The 16,877-nt window shown below is 42.3% G+C and overlaps 1 protein-coding gene across 1 annotated transcript in view; it reads right to left on the bottom strand.

Moving 5' to 3' along the window:
• Positions 1-2,216: 2,216 nt before the first annotated feature.
• Positions 2,217-16,877, bottom strand: part of NRK (Nik related kinase) — a 96,403-nt gene continuing 81,742 nt past the window's right edge. The window contains 3 exon segments of the mRNA XM_070759943.1: positions 2,217-2,577; positions 6,167-6,306; positions 12,932-13,091. Coding sequence (XP_070616044.1) covers positions 2,494-2,577; positions 6,167-6,306; positions 12,932-13,091 — 384 coding nt within the window. The 3' untranslated portion in view covers positions 2,217-2,493.

The following is a 16,877-nucleotide window of genomic DNA, read 5'->3' as shown; positions in this document are numbered from 1 at the left end:
CAATTGCAAACCCTGAGCATATGGTGGGAAAACGCACCGTGTGTCGTTTGGAGATGGCTCCTAATCCATGAGATGTTACTGATATAAAATACCTGCTTTCTTTTTTTTTTAAAGCTAACTTAGCTTCAAGAAAGGATCTCAGCTCAGTAGCGGATTCCAAAACCCATTGGCTACCAGTTCCCGGGCTCACTCGCGCCCAATGGGAGGATTGGAATAGCCTATTTGGACCGGGAGTCATTGCTCACAGTCACTCGTGCCCTCATCACCTCGAGGTTCGACTACTGTAACACTCTCTACATGGGGCTACCTTTGAAAAGTGTTCGGAAACTTCAGATCATGCAGAATGCAGCTGCGAGAGCAATTATGGGCTCATCTAAGTATGCCCATATTACTCCAACACTCCGCAGTCTGCATTGGTTGCCGATCAGTTTCCGGTCACATTTCAAAGTGTTGGTTATAACCTATAAAGCCCTTCATGGCACCGGAATACCTTCGGGACCGCCTTCTGCCGCACGAATCCCAGCGACTGGTTTGGTCTCACAGAGTTGGCCTTCTCCGGGTCCCGTCGACTAAACAATGTCGTCTGGCGGGACCCAGGGGAAGAGCCTTCTCTGTGGTGGCTCCGACCCTCTGGAACCAGCTCCCCCCTGAGATTAGGATTGCCCCCACCCTCCTTGCCTTTCGTAAACTCCTTAAAACCCACCTCTGCTATCAGGCATGGGGGAACTGAAACATCTCCCCCTTGCCCATGTTGTTCTGGTGTTTGATTGATTGTGTGCTTGTTTTTATATATTCTGGGGTTGTTTTTATGAATTTTTTAGCTTAAAATTGTAATTGGATTGGTGGGTATTGGATTTGTCACTATGTACTGTTTTGCCATTGTTGTGTGCCGCCCCGAGTCTGCGGAGAGGGGCGGCATATAAATCCAATAAATCATCTAATCTAATCTCCAGACGCTGGCACTATTGCTTTGAGGCAACCAACCGCTAATCTCGCTTCAGATAAGTCCCAGTGAGGTTAAGGGACATTGTGGTCATTCCAGTTAGAAGTCCACAGTGGCATTTAGACCTCATTTTGAGAGGGACGATTGAGTCTGTCACTGCATTAGAAATATCTCACTTAAATGTTACGTTCTCTATTGAGATCTAAGCATCAAAAATTGGAAAGGGTTGGGTGGGAATTGCCTCTTTCCAATATGAAGAGCAAGTAAAGATGAGCAGGAGCTTAAGTCAGATGAACAGAGTTGGAAAGGGGTCTTGTATGTCATCAAGCATGGTCCCTCGCTCAAGCAGGATACCCCTCCCCATTTCTGACCAAGGACAGTCCATCCTCTTCTCAAAAGCCACCAGTGATGAAGCTCCCACAACTTCTGGTCCATTAGTTGATGGTTCTCAAGGTCAGAATATTCCTCCTTAATTTCTAGGTTGGATTTCTCCTTGGTCAGTTTCCATCCATTATTCCTTGGGGTGCCTTGGAAAATAGTTCGATCCGTTCTTCTCTTTGGCAGCCCTCAAATATTGGAAGATGCTATTATGTCTCCCCTGGTCCTTCTCTTCTCTAGACTAGCCATGCCCAGTTCCTGCAACCGTTCTTTGTATGTCCCCTAATCGTCCTGGTTGCTCTTCTCTGCCCTCTTTCTAGAGTCTCAGCATCTTTTTTGTAGTGTGGTGACCAATACTGGATGGAGGATTCTTACTTTCACCAGGACCTTCCCCACCCCTTCACAGTCTAGAATATCCTTAGAAATCCGATGGAGTTGTCCGCACGAGAAGAGACTGTATTTGGGAATAAACAGTTGTGAAATCCACTAAAAACCAGAATGTTGGTATCCCCGAGGACACTCCTAGCCTCAAATTGCTGAGAACATAGACTTCCTCTGGGAATATACTCCCCGCAGAGAAATTCACTCTGCAATGAATGAATGCTTCACAACGGCTGCGCAATCTCTCGGCAAACAAAGATGTTACTCAGGCAGAGCAGGAAGAGGCAGATCCACCCGAGAAAGCAAGCTTTTGGAAAAAAAACAGGGAAACTACCAAACTAATTTAGCCATCCAACGGTTTTTGTCTCCACCTTGCATGGAATATGGTTAGCTGGGTGCCCAGTTTCATCCAAACACCCTAATCCTCTCCCCCGAACATCGGAGAAAAAAAAAACCGTTACAATCTTTGTGCAAAAATAAAAATAAAAAATAACACACACACACACACAACATCTTTGTGCATACTTTGTAAGAGGCATGGCTTCCATGAAGCAATTCTTCTTTGCAAAAAATAGAAAAAATAACAAGTGCCCCAGGATGGCAAATTTTAAACAATACACTTGCAAAGAGTTGTAGCGTCCACAATGGAAGGACATTTTGCAAGGATGGTGGGGTTTTCTTTTTCGTTGCAGGAATGAGGGGAGGGGGGGCGACTTCTGAAACGACTTACACTTGAGATGGCTCATAAAAAATTGGGATGGTCAAAATATTGGCTTCATTCCAAAGTCATTTTACCAGTTGAACAGGATGTTTTGGCCCAGGGTCATAAAGTAAATTTGACTGCTGCCACCAGACTGAACCGATGCAAAAAACACCTTGAGGGGAGAAAGATAAGAGAAGGGTTAGTTTACCTGAAAAAGAAAAAAAAGAAATGCAAATATTGTGCATAACTTGATAATGGTGCATAATACTTCAAAATGTATAAACACGAAGTCTGCTTTAATCCAAAGTGCCAGATAAAAAATGGAGGCAGTTCTTGATTTACAGGTGGGGTGGCGCAGTGGTTAGAGTGCAGCACTGCAGGCTACTTCAGCTAACTGCTAGGTGTAGTTCAACAGTTCAAATCTCACCACCGACTCAAGGTTGATTCAGACTTCCGTCCTTCCGAGGTGGGTCAAATGAGGACCGAGTTTGTTGGGGGGCAAGAGGCTGGTTCTGTAAACTGCTTAGAGATGGCTGTAAAAGCACTAGGAAGTGGTATATAAATTTAAATGCTATTCCTTCCTTCCTTCCTTCCTCTCTCCCCCTCCCTCCCTCCTTCCTTCTGTCTGTCCTTCCTTCCTTCCTTAGTGGGTAAAATGAGGACCCAGATTGTTGGGGCAAGAGGATGACTCTATAAACTGCTTAAAGAGGGCTGTAAAAGCACTAGGAAGTGGTATATAAGTTTAAATGCTATTGCTATTCCTTCCTTCCTTCCTTCCTTCCTCCCTCCCCCTCCCTCCCTCCTTCCTTCCTGGTGGGTAAAATGAGGACCCAGATTGTTGGGGGCAAGAGGCTGACTCTGTAAACCGCTTAAAGAGGGCTGTAAAAGCACTAGGAAGTGGTATATAAGTTTTAATGCTATTGCTATTCCTTCCTTCCTCTCTCCCTCCCCCTCCCTCCCTCCCTTCCTTCCGTCTATTCTTCCTTCCTTCCTCCCTTCCTCCCTTCCTCCCTTCCTTCCTTCCTTGGTGGGTAAAATGAGGACCCAGATTGTTGGGGGCAAGAGGCTGACTCTGTAAAACGCTTAGAGAGTGCTGTAAAAGCACTAGGAAGTGGTATATAAGTTTAAATGCTATTGCTATTCTTTCCTTCCTTCCTTCCTTCCTCCCTTCCTTCCTTGTTTCCTGGGTAAAATGAGGACCCAGATTGTTGGGGGCAAACAAGCTGATTCTGTAAACCGCTTAGAGAGCACTGTAAAAGCAATATGAAGTGGTATATAAGTTTAAATGCTATTGCTATTCCTCCCTCCCTCCCTCCCTCCCTCTCCCCTCCCTCCTTCCTCCATGCATAAACTTCCTACCCCCAATGTGTCTCCCACCACCACCCGTGGGAGCAGCAGCCCATTATTGCCAACATTGCTTATGTGCAGTTAGCACGTTTGCAGTTTTGTTTTCACTTAATCTTTGCAAATAAATCCCAATTTGAAACATTTGGCAGCATGGAGACCCCTTCGTTTTGGCTTATTCGATATGTTAATCATGACCTGATGGGTTCTGCTCTGCTCGTCCCCCCAATACCTCTCTGGAAGGGCATTGCCTAAGGCAAACAATTGCAGTATTTGAAAACCTGAAATATGGTTTTCAGTTAATTGGTACTGATCTTTCAGCGTCTGTCTTCCTTTTTAGGAAGCTTTAAATCTAACAATGTCTCTCTGCTCAGAGAGAGATTCTGTGAAAAGGCCACCAGAGCTACAATGAAATGAAAGGGTGTATATTTATTCCTTTTGGTCAACAAATATTTTGGTCAACAAATAGAGGAATAGAGTAGAGTAGAGTAGAATAGAATATAGAATAGAAACAAAATAAGAATAGAATAAGAATAAAATATTGGAAAGAAGGAAAATAAGAAAAAGAGAATAAGAATAAATTAGAAAATAGAGTAGAGTAGAATAGAATGGAATGGAATGGAATAGAATAGGGACAGAATAAGAATAGAATAAGTATTGGAATGAGAATAGAATAGAGTAGAGTAGAATAGAATATAGAATAGAAACAAAATAAGAATAGAATGAGAATAGAATAAATATTGGAATGAAAGAAAATAATAAGAAAAAGAGAATAAGAATAGATTAGAAAATAGAGTAGAGTAGAATAGAATAGAATAGAATAGGGACAGAATAAGAATAGAATAAGTATTGGAATGAAAGAAAATAATAAGAATGAGATAATAAGAATCGATTAGAAAATAGAGTAGAGTAGAATAGAATAGAATAATAGAATAGAATAGGAACAGAATAAGAATAGAATAAGTATTGGAATGAGAATAGAATAGGGTAGAGTAGAGTAGAATAGAATATAGAATAGAATAGAATCGAATATAGAATAGAATAGAATATAGAATAGAATAGAATAGAATAACAGAGTTGGAAGGGACCTTGGAGGTCTTCTAGCCCAACCCCTTACTTAGGCAGGAAACCCTACACCACTTCAGACAAACAGTTACGCAACATCTTCTTAAAAACTTCCAGTGTTGGAGCATTCACAACTTCTGGAGGCAAGTCATTGCACTGGTTAATTGTTCTAACTGTCAGGAATTTTCTCCTTAGTTCTAAGTTGCTTCTCTCCTTGTTTAGTTTCCACCCAATGCTTCTTGTTTTTTTCAAGGAAAGACTGATTTAAGATTTATTTGTGTGTGAACAAACATTTTCTCTGGTCTTGCCCTGCACCTGGATGGTATGGACTGGGGATTGTCTCCAGTTGAATGTGAAGATTTGGGTGGACTATGTGATGAACTTGTGGATGTGGGGCAGAGTTGTGAAATTTCAGCTGGGTGGGGAAATCCTGGAAGCTTTCAGATTTGGTTTTTCCCAAATGTGTCAATATGACATCTCTAATAAATTGGAACTTTGAGTAACTTCTAGAAAGAGGGAGATTGTGATCCGGGTCCAAAGACGGGCTACAAAAATGGTGGAAGGTCTTAAGAATAAAACGTATCAGGAAAGACTTCATGAATTCAATCTGTATAGTCTGGAGGACAGAAGGAAAAGGGGGGGACATGATCGAAACATTTAAATATGTTAAAGGGTTAAATAAGGTTCAGGGGGGAAGTGTTTTTAATAGGAAGGTGAACACAAGAACAAGGGGGAACAATCTGAGGTTAGTTGGGGGAAAGATCAGAAGCAACGTGAGAAAATATTATTTGACTGAAAGAGTAGGAGATGCTTGGAACAAACTTCCAGCAGACGTGGTTGGTAAATCCACAGGAACTGAATTTAAACATGCCTGGGATAAATATAGATCCATCCTAAGATAAAATGCAGGAAATAGTATAAGGGCAGACTAGATGGACCAGGATGTCTTTTTCATTCATTTATTCATTTGTCCAATACACAAATACATAGGAAGAAAAATAGACATGTAGTAATATATATAAGGGTAAAAGTGAACTTAGAGGAGAGGATATATGAAAGAAAGAAAATATATATGATAAGTGAGAGAAAGGAAAGACAATTGGACAGGGGACGAAAGGCACACCAGTGCACTTATGTACGCCCCTTACATAAGGGCACTTTTCTGCCATCAATCTTCTATGTTTTATGTTTCTAACTTTGAGAAACTTCTAGCGCTGGAGTTTTATTGTGTTGTGGGTGGTTTTTGGAACGCTGCTAGGAGCACAGCTAAAAATACCAGATTCCTCCTCTGATGCAATAGGTGGATGAATCTCTCCTCCTACCACCACCTCTCAAGTTCTTGCACCCTATACCTTATCATTCCTTTCGCAGAGAAATTTCAGCTTCTGGGCTTTCTTGTGCATAAATACGCCTTCCAGGCATCCGGTTTCCACAGCACGCAGTTCAATTGCTTTCTCGCCCCAGCCCATCACCTGATTGGATTGAAGATAAGCTGATGGGGGAGGGAAGGAAAGAAAGAAAGAAAGAAAGAACGAAAGAAAGAAAGAAAGAAAGAAACAAACAGTTAATGGAGCTTTTTTCTTAAAAATTAAAACCACAAAGAAAAAAGACAAGGGGCCGAGAAAGGGCTGAATAAATGGCTGTCTTCGTGGGAAGCTGTTGGCAATAGTAATTTTATTTCTGGTATTTGCAGCGAAGGTGCCATTTGATAACAAGAAGAATTACAATCTTGGGCAACTTTGACTTGAGTTTGGACAGGTCTGTTCTTACATATATACCTGGAGCCACATTGCGAGTCCTTTTTTCAAATTCAGCTTCCAAGCCTTTCACAGGGGGAATGTAACCTAGATACACTATATGCTTAACTAGGTAGAAGGCTAATGTTCTTTACACAGAATAAAGAAGGGATGCATGTCTCTTTGTGTGTGTATTTTGTGTGTGTGTTTCCTGGCTATAATGTTAACTGGCCAAACATATTGGCATCGAATTTGATGTTTTAATGCTTTCTATGGTTTTTAACACTTTCTACCGTTTTTATAATTCTTTATTGTTTGAAAATGTTTTTATATTTTAATTTTTTAAAGGGTAGAATTTTTTTTAATTGTAGAGTTTTAAATTGTAGGTGTGCAGATGCATTGCACACCAAGACAGCTAGACACAAGAACAGTTTTTTCCTGAACGCCATCACTCTACTAAACAAATAATTCCCTCAACACTGTCAAACGTTTTACTAAATCTGCACTTCTATTTTTACCAGTTTTTTCTCATCATTCCTATCACCCATTTCCTCCCACTTAGGACTGTATGACTGTAACTTGTTGCTTGTATCCTAAGATTTTTATTAATATTGATTGTTTCTTCATTGCTTATTTGACCCCTATCACAATCATTATGTGTTGTAACTCATGATTCTTGACAAATCTATATTTTCTTTTATGTACATTGAGAGCATATGCACCAAGACAAATTTATTGTGTGTCCAATCACACTTGGCCAATAAAGAATAAAGAATTATATTCTGGGTTGTAAGCTGCCAGAGTCATTTACTAAGACAGGTGGTTACCGAAACCAACCAACCAACTCAACCCAACCGACCAACCACCCAACCCAATCCACCAAACAACCACCCCACCCCACCAGCCAACCCACTCAATCCCACTCAACCCAACCCAACCCACCCACCCACCAACCCAACCCAACCAAACTGCCAACCCAACCTAACAAACTCAACCCAACTCAACCAACCCACCAACCCACCCAACCCAAACAAACCACCACCCAAGCCAAACCAACCCACCACCAACCAACCATGTGTCTCTGGTGGTAGAGAAGCCATAGATTCTCAGACAGAGTGGATTCCAATCTCGCTTAGCAAAGGACCATTCCAAGGATTTATTGAAGTAACTACAAAAATGAACATCCACTGCCTTTAGGGCTTTATAGGTGATAACCAACACCTCCCTTCCTAAAAGGAAGCTACATCTCCAGCAGGATGAGTCAGGAGAAGACACCAAGATCCTTATAAGCTTCTTTGCCCATCCCTCCTTTTCTTTCTCTTTATTATCGCAATCTTCTCAATCCGAAGCTCAAGGCCGGGGACGGTGTGGTTTATATCAATCGGCAAACCACACAGGGAATGCTTTCCAGCTGACATCAGGAGAGAAACAATTTCATAAATAACTTGTTAGATAACATTTCCAGATGTTGACGGGCATCCAAAAGTACAGACTGTTTGTTCCTGCCGAGGCAAGTCGGAGCTTGCTCCTTCTACCGTTCGATCACCAGGCTGCAATCCCAGAGCTGAAGCTTCCTATAAATAGATGATGGCATCTGTGGCTTGGGCTTTTGATCTCCATGATGTAGCTGGCGGGGGGGCGGGGGGATGAAGCCTATGGTGTATTTCGCTACCTGGCTGTTTTTTTTCTTTGGTACTTCCTGTTGGGAGTGCTCCTTGTCCACCTATGGTCATGAGGAGGATTTTTGTCACCCGTCAGTTTTATCTATATCTTTTTGTAGGTGAGGTCTCCAGAACTGAACACAGTATTCCAGTTTTATGCTTAAGACCTTCCACCATTTTCGTAGCCCGTCTTTGGACCCATTCAATTTTATCAATATCTTTTTGCAGATGAGGTCTCCAGAACTGAACACAGTATTCCAAATACTGGCAGTTTCAAAATGGGTGAGCAGTGTGGTCGGGCGGTAGGAAAAGCAAGTAGGATGCTTGGCTGCATAGCTAGAGATATAAGAAGCAGGAAGAGGGAGATTGTGGTCCCCTTATATAGAGTGCTGGTGAGACCACATTTGGAATAATACTGTGTTCAGTTCTGGAGACCTCACCTACAAAAAGATATTGACAAAATTGAACGGGTCCAAAGATGGGCTACAAGAATGGTGGAAGGTCTTAATCATAAAACGTATCAGGAAAGACTTCATGAACTCAATCTGTATAGTCTGGAGGACAGAAGGAAAAGGGGGGGGACATGATCGAAACATTTAAATATGTTAAAGGGTTAAATAAGGTTCAGGAGGGAAGTGTTTTTAATAGGAAAGTGAACACAAGAACAAGGGGCCACAATCTGAAGTTAGTTGGAGGAAAGATCAGAAGCAACGTGAGAAAATATTATTTTACTGAAAGAGGAGTAGATCCTTGGAACAAACTTCCAGCAGATGTGGTTGGTAAATCCACAGTCACTGAATTTAAACATGCCTGGGATAAACATATATCCATTGTAAGATAAAATACAGGAAATAGTATAAGGGCAGACTAGATGGACCAGGAGGTCTTTTTCTGCCGTCAGTCTTCTATGTTTCTATGGTGTACCCTTCCCCAAACTGACTGAAGCAAAAGGAAAAAAAAGTTCCATTTCTAATGATATTCCTGCCGTTTTGTTTCCAAAGTATCGGTCTTCCTGTCCAGAAAAAAACCCTCTGCATTTCAGCTCTGCCTCTTTTGAAGAGTCAACAACTTAAATACGGTAGCTTCACCACTTTAATTTCCCTCTGGATTTAAGTTTCCTTGTTCCAATTACTGGAACGACTGCGCCAGTCTAGCCTGCCTTAAATTCTTAAAGAGCTCCCTGTGATTCATTTCTTGAACTATATTGATCATTTTATTCCTCCCTCATCTCTCCACCGGTTAAAATTTTTTGCAAATTGCTTTATTTTATCGGTAGCGTTCATGGCGCAGCAGCTGGTTGAAATAAGTCAGAATTTGGGGGGGGGGGAGGTGGGCTGGGGTGTCAATTTTATTTTCCAAAGCACCAGAAGGTAAGACAAGAAACAACGGGTGGAAATTGATGAAGGACAGAGGCAACTTGGAATTAAGGAGAAACTTCCGTACAGTGAGGACAATGAACCAGTGGAACAGTTTGCCACTAGAAGTTGTGGGTGCTCCGTCACTGGAGGTTTTTAAAGAAGAGATTGGGCCTCTGTTTGTTTGTAAGGGTTATAGGTTTCCTGCTTGAGTAGGGGGTAGACTAGAAGACCTCTAAAGTCCCTTGAACCTCTATTCTGATTGATTGAATAATGTCTTTACTATTTATTAATAACTGTGAGAGGGATCTTGGAGTCCTAGTGGACAACCATTGAAATGTGAGCCAGCCGTGTGCATCAGCTGCCAAAAAAGCCAACACAGTTCTAGGCTGCATTAACAGAGGGATGGAATCAATATCACGTGAAGTGTTAATACCACTTTATAAGGCCTTGGTAAGGCCACACTTGGAATACGGCATCCAGTTTTGGTCGTCACGATGTAAAAAGGATGTTGGGACGCTAGAAAGTATGTGGACAAGAGCCACAAATAGGATTAGGGGGCTGGAGGCTAAAACTTATCAACAACGGTTGCAGGAACTGGGTGTGTCTCGTTTAATGAAAAGAAGGACCAGGGGAGACATGATAGCAATCTTCCAATATCTCAGCAGTTGCTACAAAGAAGGAGTCAACCTATACTCCAAAGGACCTGAGGGTAGAACAAGAAGCAATGAGTGGAAACTAAACAAGGAGAGAAGCAACTTGGAACTAAGGAGAAATTTCCTGACAGTTAGAACAATTAACCAGTGGAACAACTTGCCTCTAGAAGTTATGAATAATCCAACACTAGAAGTTTTTAAGAAGACGTTGAATAACCATCTGTCTGTAATAGTGTAGGGTTTGCTGCCTAAGCAGGGGGTTGGACTAGAAGACCTCCAAGGTCCCTTCCAACTCTGTATTATTATTATTATTATTATTATTATTATTATTATTATTATTATTATTATTACCTTTGACTGGCTACCTCTTCATACTTGAGAGGATAGAAGGAAAAGTGGGGGACATGATCGAAACATTTAAATATGTTAAAGGGTTAAATAAGGTCCAGGAGGGAAGTGTTTTTAATAGGAAAGTGAACACAAGAACAAGGGGACACAATCTAAAGTTAGTTGGGGGAAAGATCAAAAGCAACATGAGAAAATATTATTTTACTGAAAGAGTAGTAGATCCTTGGAACAAACTTCCAGCAGACATGGTTGATGAATCCACAGTAACTGAATTTAAACATGCCTGGGATAAACATATATCCATTGTAAGATAAAATACAGGAAATAGTATAAGGGCAGACTAGATGGACCATGAGGTCTTTTTCTGCCGTCAGTCTTCTATGTTTCTAAAATGTTTCCTAAAAACCAAAACCAAAGCAGAGCCCCCACCTTGAACCGTAAGCAATGTTTAAAGGAAAACAAAGATGATGCTTTTAGGAAGGGGGAAAGCCTTTTTTTTTCATTCCTGCTTTCCCCCCCTTTTTTCTAAAAAAATGTCTTTTCCCCCCCTTTTCGCTCAACATTTATTACAGTTCATCGATCCTGCATAGATCCAACCCTTGTTGCTTCAATTTTTGCTCTTCCTTTCCAACCTGAGACCTGGTTTCTTGAAGCAGCTTAGAGGCAATTCTCTACTTTAATAGAAAAAAACATCAAATATTCTGCCTTATCAGCTACACGTAGCACCAAGATAGAAAAATATATCTACCGCATTCCAGGATCCTTCCAATATTATCATAGCGAGCTGTAACCTAGCCTGCTTCCTCCAGGGTATAGTTTTAAAATTTCCACACCGCTCCGATACCAAAAACCTAGCATTTTCTCTCCTAAAACCCAATTGCTGATGGTTCTTTTATCTCAAAGAACTTCTCGCATCTTGCAGCTAATGCTAGATTGTCAGATGCGAGAACTTGACACTATACAGACAGTGTTAAACACTAATATACCAGTGAGAATAATTGCCTTGACATGTGCTAATTATATCATGCCATTCTGATTCTTAATTTTTTTAAAAATGTCATTGGAAAGGTGAAGTATTGTGACAACGGCAACACTAAAAAGGAAGTGACTTGACTTGCTCTGCGAAGTAACAAGGGGAAGGGAATATTTTTTGTAGCTCAGGGCTGAACTTTGCTGCTCTTGCAGACGTTTCAATTACCCAACTAGGTAACATCATCAGGGCTAATGAGTATGATGCGTGCTTCCTATTTATATACAGTAACTTGTCCTGCCAGTGTTGGTGGAAGTGTGGTTTTCTCCTTGGTAGTTCTGTGTTTACAGCATTGTTTTCCACTTGACTGTTTGTCTGGCCTTAATCCCTGCTTATCTGGATGTGGGCTGCTGGAGAGGGCCTGATCTGGACTTAAACAAAGAGCAAAACCCACTTCTACTGTCCCTGAAGTTGTTACCTAGTTGGCTAATGAAATGTCTGCAAGAACACAACCACACTCAGAAAGCACCAAAGACCACACAGTCCTCTTCCCCTTCTCTTCCTCTTCTTCCTCCCCTTCACTTCCTCTTCCCCTCCTCTTCCTCTTCCTCCTCTTCCTCTTCACAGTCCTCTTCCTGTTCTCTTCCTCTTCCTCCTGCCCTCTCTTCCTCCTCTTCCCCTTCTCTTCCTCTTCCCCCTCCTCTTCCCAGTCCTCTTCCTGTTCTCTTCCTCTTCCTCCTGCCCTTCTCTTCCTCTTCCCCTTCTCTTCCTCTTCCTCCTCCCAGTCCTCTTCCCGTTCTCTTCCTCTTCCTCCTGCCCTTCTCTTCCTCTTCCCCTTCCTCTTCCTCCTCCCCTCTCTTCCTCTTCCTCCTCTTCACAGTCCTCTTCCTCCTTCCCTTCTCTTCTTCTTCTTCCTCCCCTCTCTTCCTCCTCCACCTCTTCCCCTTCTCTTCCTCTTCCTCCTCCTCCTCTTCACAGTCCTTTTCCTCCTCCCCTTCTCTTCCTCTTCCTCCCCCCCTTCTCTTCCTCTTTACAAATCCCACTTCCTTCAACCAATGAAGTTGCCGACTAATTGGTAATGAAAAACCTTGCAAGAAAACCACCCTACTCAAGAGAGCTACAAGGACCCTACAATTCCTCCTCTCCTCCCCTTTGCAAACCCTCCTCCCTTCTAATACTGATGATGTCCCCCAGCTGGTTAATAAAACAACCAAGAAGCACCAAGGACTTTGAAGGAACAAGAGTAAACGTGGTTTGTCCACTCTCGTGTATCGTAGGTACCCAAAACACGTTTAGTTGAGGAGCTGAAAACCTCAGTGAATGACACATTCACACATACAGATTTAATCTGGTTCTGGTGGGTCTTCTACTCCCAGTCCACCCATACGTACCTACTGATGTGGGTATTTCTCCCCACTGCAAAATATTTTCCTTGGAGAAGTGCCCGTAGATGTTAAGGTAGACGCCTTCATCTTCATAAGCCAGCAGAAGTTCCATCCCACTGGTGTTCCGGAGAATGATAATAGCATGCGGATGAATATTTCCCTGGATCTGGAATTACATTCGACAAAGATTTACACCACAGAACAAGTTACAACTTAAGTAACTGCAGTCCATCAATTTAGCTATCATGACACGGCATTAAAAACCAACCAGCTTGGAGATCCGAGAAGCGAAAAAGATTTATCTCTTTGAAAATGTCGGCGTACTTTCTTTGGTTTTCAGTGCCGATACAAAGAGAAAGACATTTCTTTCCTTTTTTTAAATATCGAGTTTGAGCTGCTACCTGAGAAAAAGGTGTCTCCTTTTATCCCTCTTTAAATATCAAAGAGCGCCTTGAAGCTTCTACTCAGTGTTTGCCTTTGAATTTGGAGAATATCATGTTGTGAAAATAAATAAAACCCTGGGTAATTTGAATGCAGTAGGACGTGCAATGTTGCATTGTAAAAATGATAGTAAAGGGCACTTTAGCATAGAAATTATCCCGTTAAAAAATTCTTACGAACATTACAGAATTATAGAAAACAGTCTAAAAATAAACGACGATAAAGCAATAGATTGCATAAAAATACAGGCGCCCAGGCCGACTGAGATTATTCTAACGGTAAAGTTTTTGTTTCTCCGTTCGGTTCTCAATCATTTCCTAACACGGCGCCCATAACTTATAGGCTTAGATAGGGAGGGCATTTTGTTCCATAACTTTGCATTAATTCACCAGAAATCACTAAAAATTCAGTGATTTTTGAAAATGCGGTCAGAGGGTGAATAGAATCACAAAATTATTATTATTATTTATTGGATTTGTATGCCGCCCCTCTACGAAGACTCGGGGCGGCTCACAGCAATAATAAGACAGCGTACAATAATAATCCAATACTAAAAACGATTAAAAACCCATTAATATAAAAACCAAACAGACATACAGACATACCATGCATAAAATTGTAAAGGCCTAGGGGGAAAAGGAATCTTAATTCCCCCATGCCTGGCGGCAGAGGTGGGTTTTAAGTAGCTTACGAAAGGCAAGGAGGGTGGGGGCAATTCTAATCTTTGGGGGGAGCTGGTTCCAGAGGGCCGGGGCCGCCACAGAGAAGGCTCTTCCCCTGGGTCCCGCCAAGCAGCATTGTTTAGTTGACGGGACCCGGAGAAGACCCACTCTGTGGGACCTAACTGGTCGCTGGGATTCATGCAGCAGAAGGCGATCCCTGAGATAATCTGGTCCGGTGCCATGAAGGGCTTTATAGGTCATAACCAACACTTTGGTTATGGTGTACATTATGGTACAACATAGTTAGAAAGGTGAGTCAACTAAATTGCTAAATGCTGAAGAATTTTGCCTGCATTATATTTCATCCCTGTTGTAGTTTAACAGATCTGTGAACAGTGCAACAATACCAGGAAAGCCATTTTCATTTACAAGAATAACACAGGTTTACAAAAAATATTTTTTGTAATCATCGCATCTGGCTTTGTACTTTTCCGAATCATTTTTTTTTTGGTTCTGATTTCAAAAATGCAGGTAGTTTTTCTGTAGTAGGTATAGTTTCCATGGAGCAGGATCATCATTATAAAGTATAGGAAATATACTGGTGACTAGTGTTGGGCGAACCAAACCTGCAAAGTTCAGGCCCGTACCGAACTTTGTGCGGTTCGGCATACCACCACCCAGCTGTCACCTTCCGAAACAGCCGAGGCACTTCCGGCGCTCTCCCGAACCCGAACTTTTGCCGAACTTCTGGGTTCGGTGTTTGGGAGACCGCTGAGAAGTACCCCGGTTGTTTCTGAAGGTGACAGCTGGACAGCGGCGCTTCCCAGAACAGCGGGGGAGCTGTCGGCCAGTCGGGAGGTGAAAAAGGAGGTGGGGAATCCCACGAGGAGATTCCAGGGGCGGAGCTTTGACATCACTGAGACGTCCTTCCTGGGTGGCTGAAACGGGGACTCCAGGAAGGACGTCTCAGTGACGTCAAAGCTGGAATACCCTCGTGGGATTCCCCATCTCCTTTTGCACTTCCCGATCGGCCGACAGCTCCTCGGCTGTTCTGGGAAGCGCCACTGCCCAGCTGTCACCTTCAGAAACAGCCAGGGCGCTTCTTGGCGGTCTCCCGAACGCAGAACCCGGAAGTTCAGCAAAAGTTCAGGTTCGGGAGAGCACCGGGAAGCCCCCCGACTGTTCCGGAAGGTGACAGCCGGGCGGCGGCGCTTCCTGGCGCTTTCCCGAGCGCCGAACTTGAAAGTTCAGCAAAAGTTCGGGTTTGGGTTCAGGTGCCGAACCCGAACTTTTTAAAAAATTCAGGTATCGAACCCGAACTTCGTTGGGTTCGCCCAACACTACTGGTGACATTAAGGAAACAGTAATTACCTCATAGATTGAAAGTGTAGAAATAACGTAACAACAAAAATGCTTCTATATCGGAAACTGTAGGTGATAGAGCAAAACTAGGCCTATTTTTGGAATCACCACATCAAATTCCATAAAGCAGATCTATTACTTTTGCAGATCTATTACCTTTTTTGTGTTGGCCAGTGTAATTTATTCGTTTTAATAGTTCCAGCATTTTTATAGGCCTAAACCCAATCTTGACAGAAAAAGAGAGGCAGGTTCATTTTTATTATGAGCATATTTTTACTTCATCCTTACTTTCTAACCTCTTCAATATGTGTCTCTGGAATTGCCTGTTTTTCTAACTTTTGCCTCAACTAAACCTGAGGATGACAACACTCAAGACTCATGGCAGAACGTTTTGTGACACACAAGAGAAAAATTGTGCCTCAGTCTGGACATTTGATAGGAAAACCTAGGGAGGTAGACATTATTATCCAAGAAAAGGAGGAAGAGGAGAAGTAGAAGAAGAAGAAGAAGAAGAAGAAGAAGAAGAAGAAGAAGAAGAAGAAGGGGAAGGGGAAGGGGAAGAGGAGAAGATAAGGAAGAACAAGAAAGAGAAGAAAGAGAATAAGAAGATGATGATGAAGAAGAAGAGGAAGAGGAGGAGAAGAAGAAGAAGATGAAGAAGAAGAAGAAAAAGAGGAAGAAGAAGAAGAAGAAAAAGAAGACAAAGAAGAAGAAGAAGGAGGAGGAGAAAGAGAATAATAAGAAGATGATGATGAAGAAGAAGAAGAAGAAGAAGAAGAGGAGGAGAAGAAGAAGATGAAGAAGAAGAAGAGGAGGAGGAGGAGAAGATAAGGAAGAAGAAGTAGTAGTAGAAGAAGAAGACGAAGAAGAAGAGGAGGAGGAGGAGGAGAAAGAGAAGAAGGAGAAGTAGCAGCAGCAGCAGCAACAGTAGTAGACATTATGGGAGAAGATCAAATCAGATAGTAAGGAGAGTTGTGGCTGGATTTCTCATCTTTTCATCGTTAAAACCGACATCTAGGAAGAAGAAGATGGTCTAAATTGGGGCTAAATCTGCTCCCCCAGGTTCCTTTAAAGAAAATCTCACCAGGTGGGAGTTTCCTTGGGGGACCATGATCTCCTACATTACCTAGCCTTCTCATTTCACCAACAGCATGTAGCTCCTTTGAGGAGAGCTGGAATTTAAATGCCAATTCTTTTCTCCTAATATCACATCGTCCTCTGATCTGGTTTGATGGAGAGAAAAATCCCTATTTAATGTAATCTTGAGTCCCAGTGGTTCTCTGGTTCAGTTCCAGCTATGGCAATTTTACTTCTCTCTCTCTCTAAATAAATACACACATTGCTTGAAGGTCAGACAGAGAAACAGATAGACAGAGAGGCAGAGGGAGAGAGAGACAGAGATAGACAGACAGACAGACAGACAGACAGAGAAACAGAGAGAGTTTGGGAGAGTGAGTGAGAGAGAAAGAGACAGAGACAGACAGAGA

This window comes from Erythrolamprus reginae, chromosome 8 (assembly GCF_031021105.1).
Source record: "Erythrolamprus reginae isolate rEryReg1 chromosome 8, rEryReg1.hap1, whole genome shotgun sequence".
Lineage (NCBI taxonomy): Eukaryota > Metazoa > Chordata > Lepidosauria > Squamata > Dipsadidae > Erythrolamprus > Erythrolamprus reginae.
Note: the sequence above shows the minus strand (reverse complement) of the source record. Positions and strands in the feature narration are given on the sequence as shown.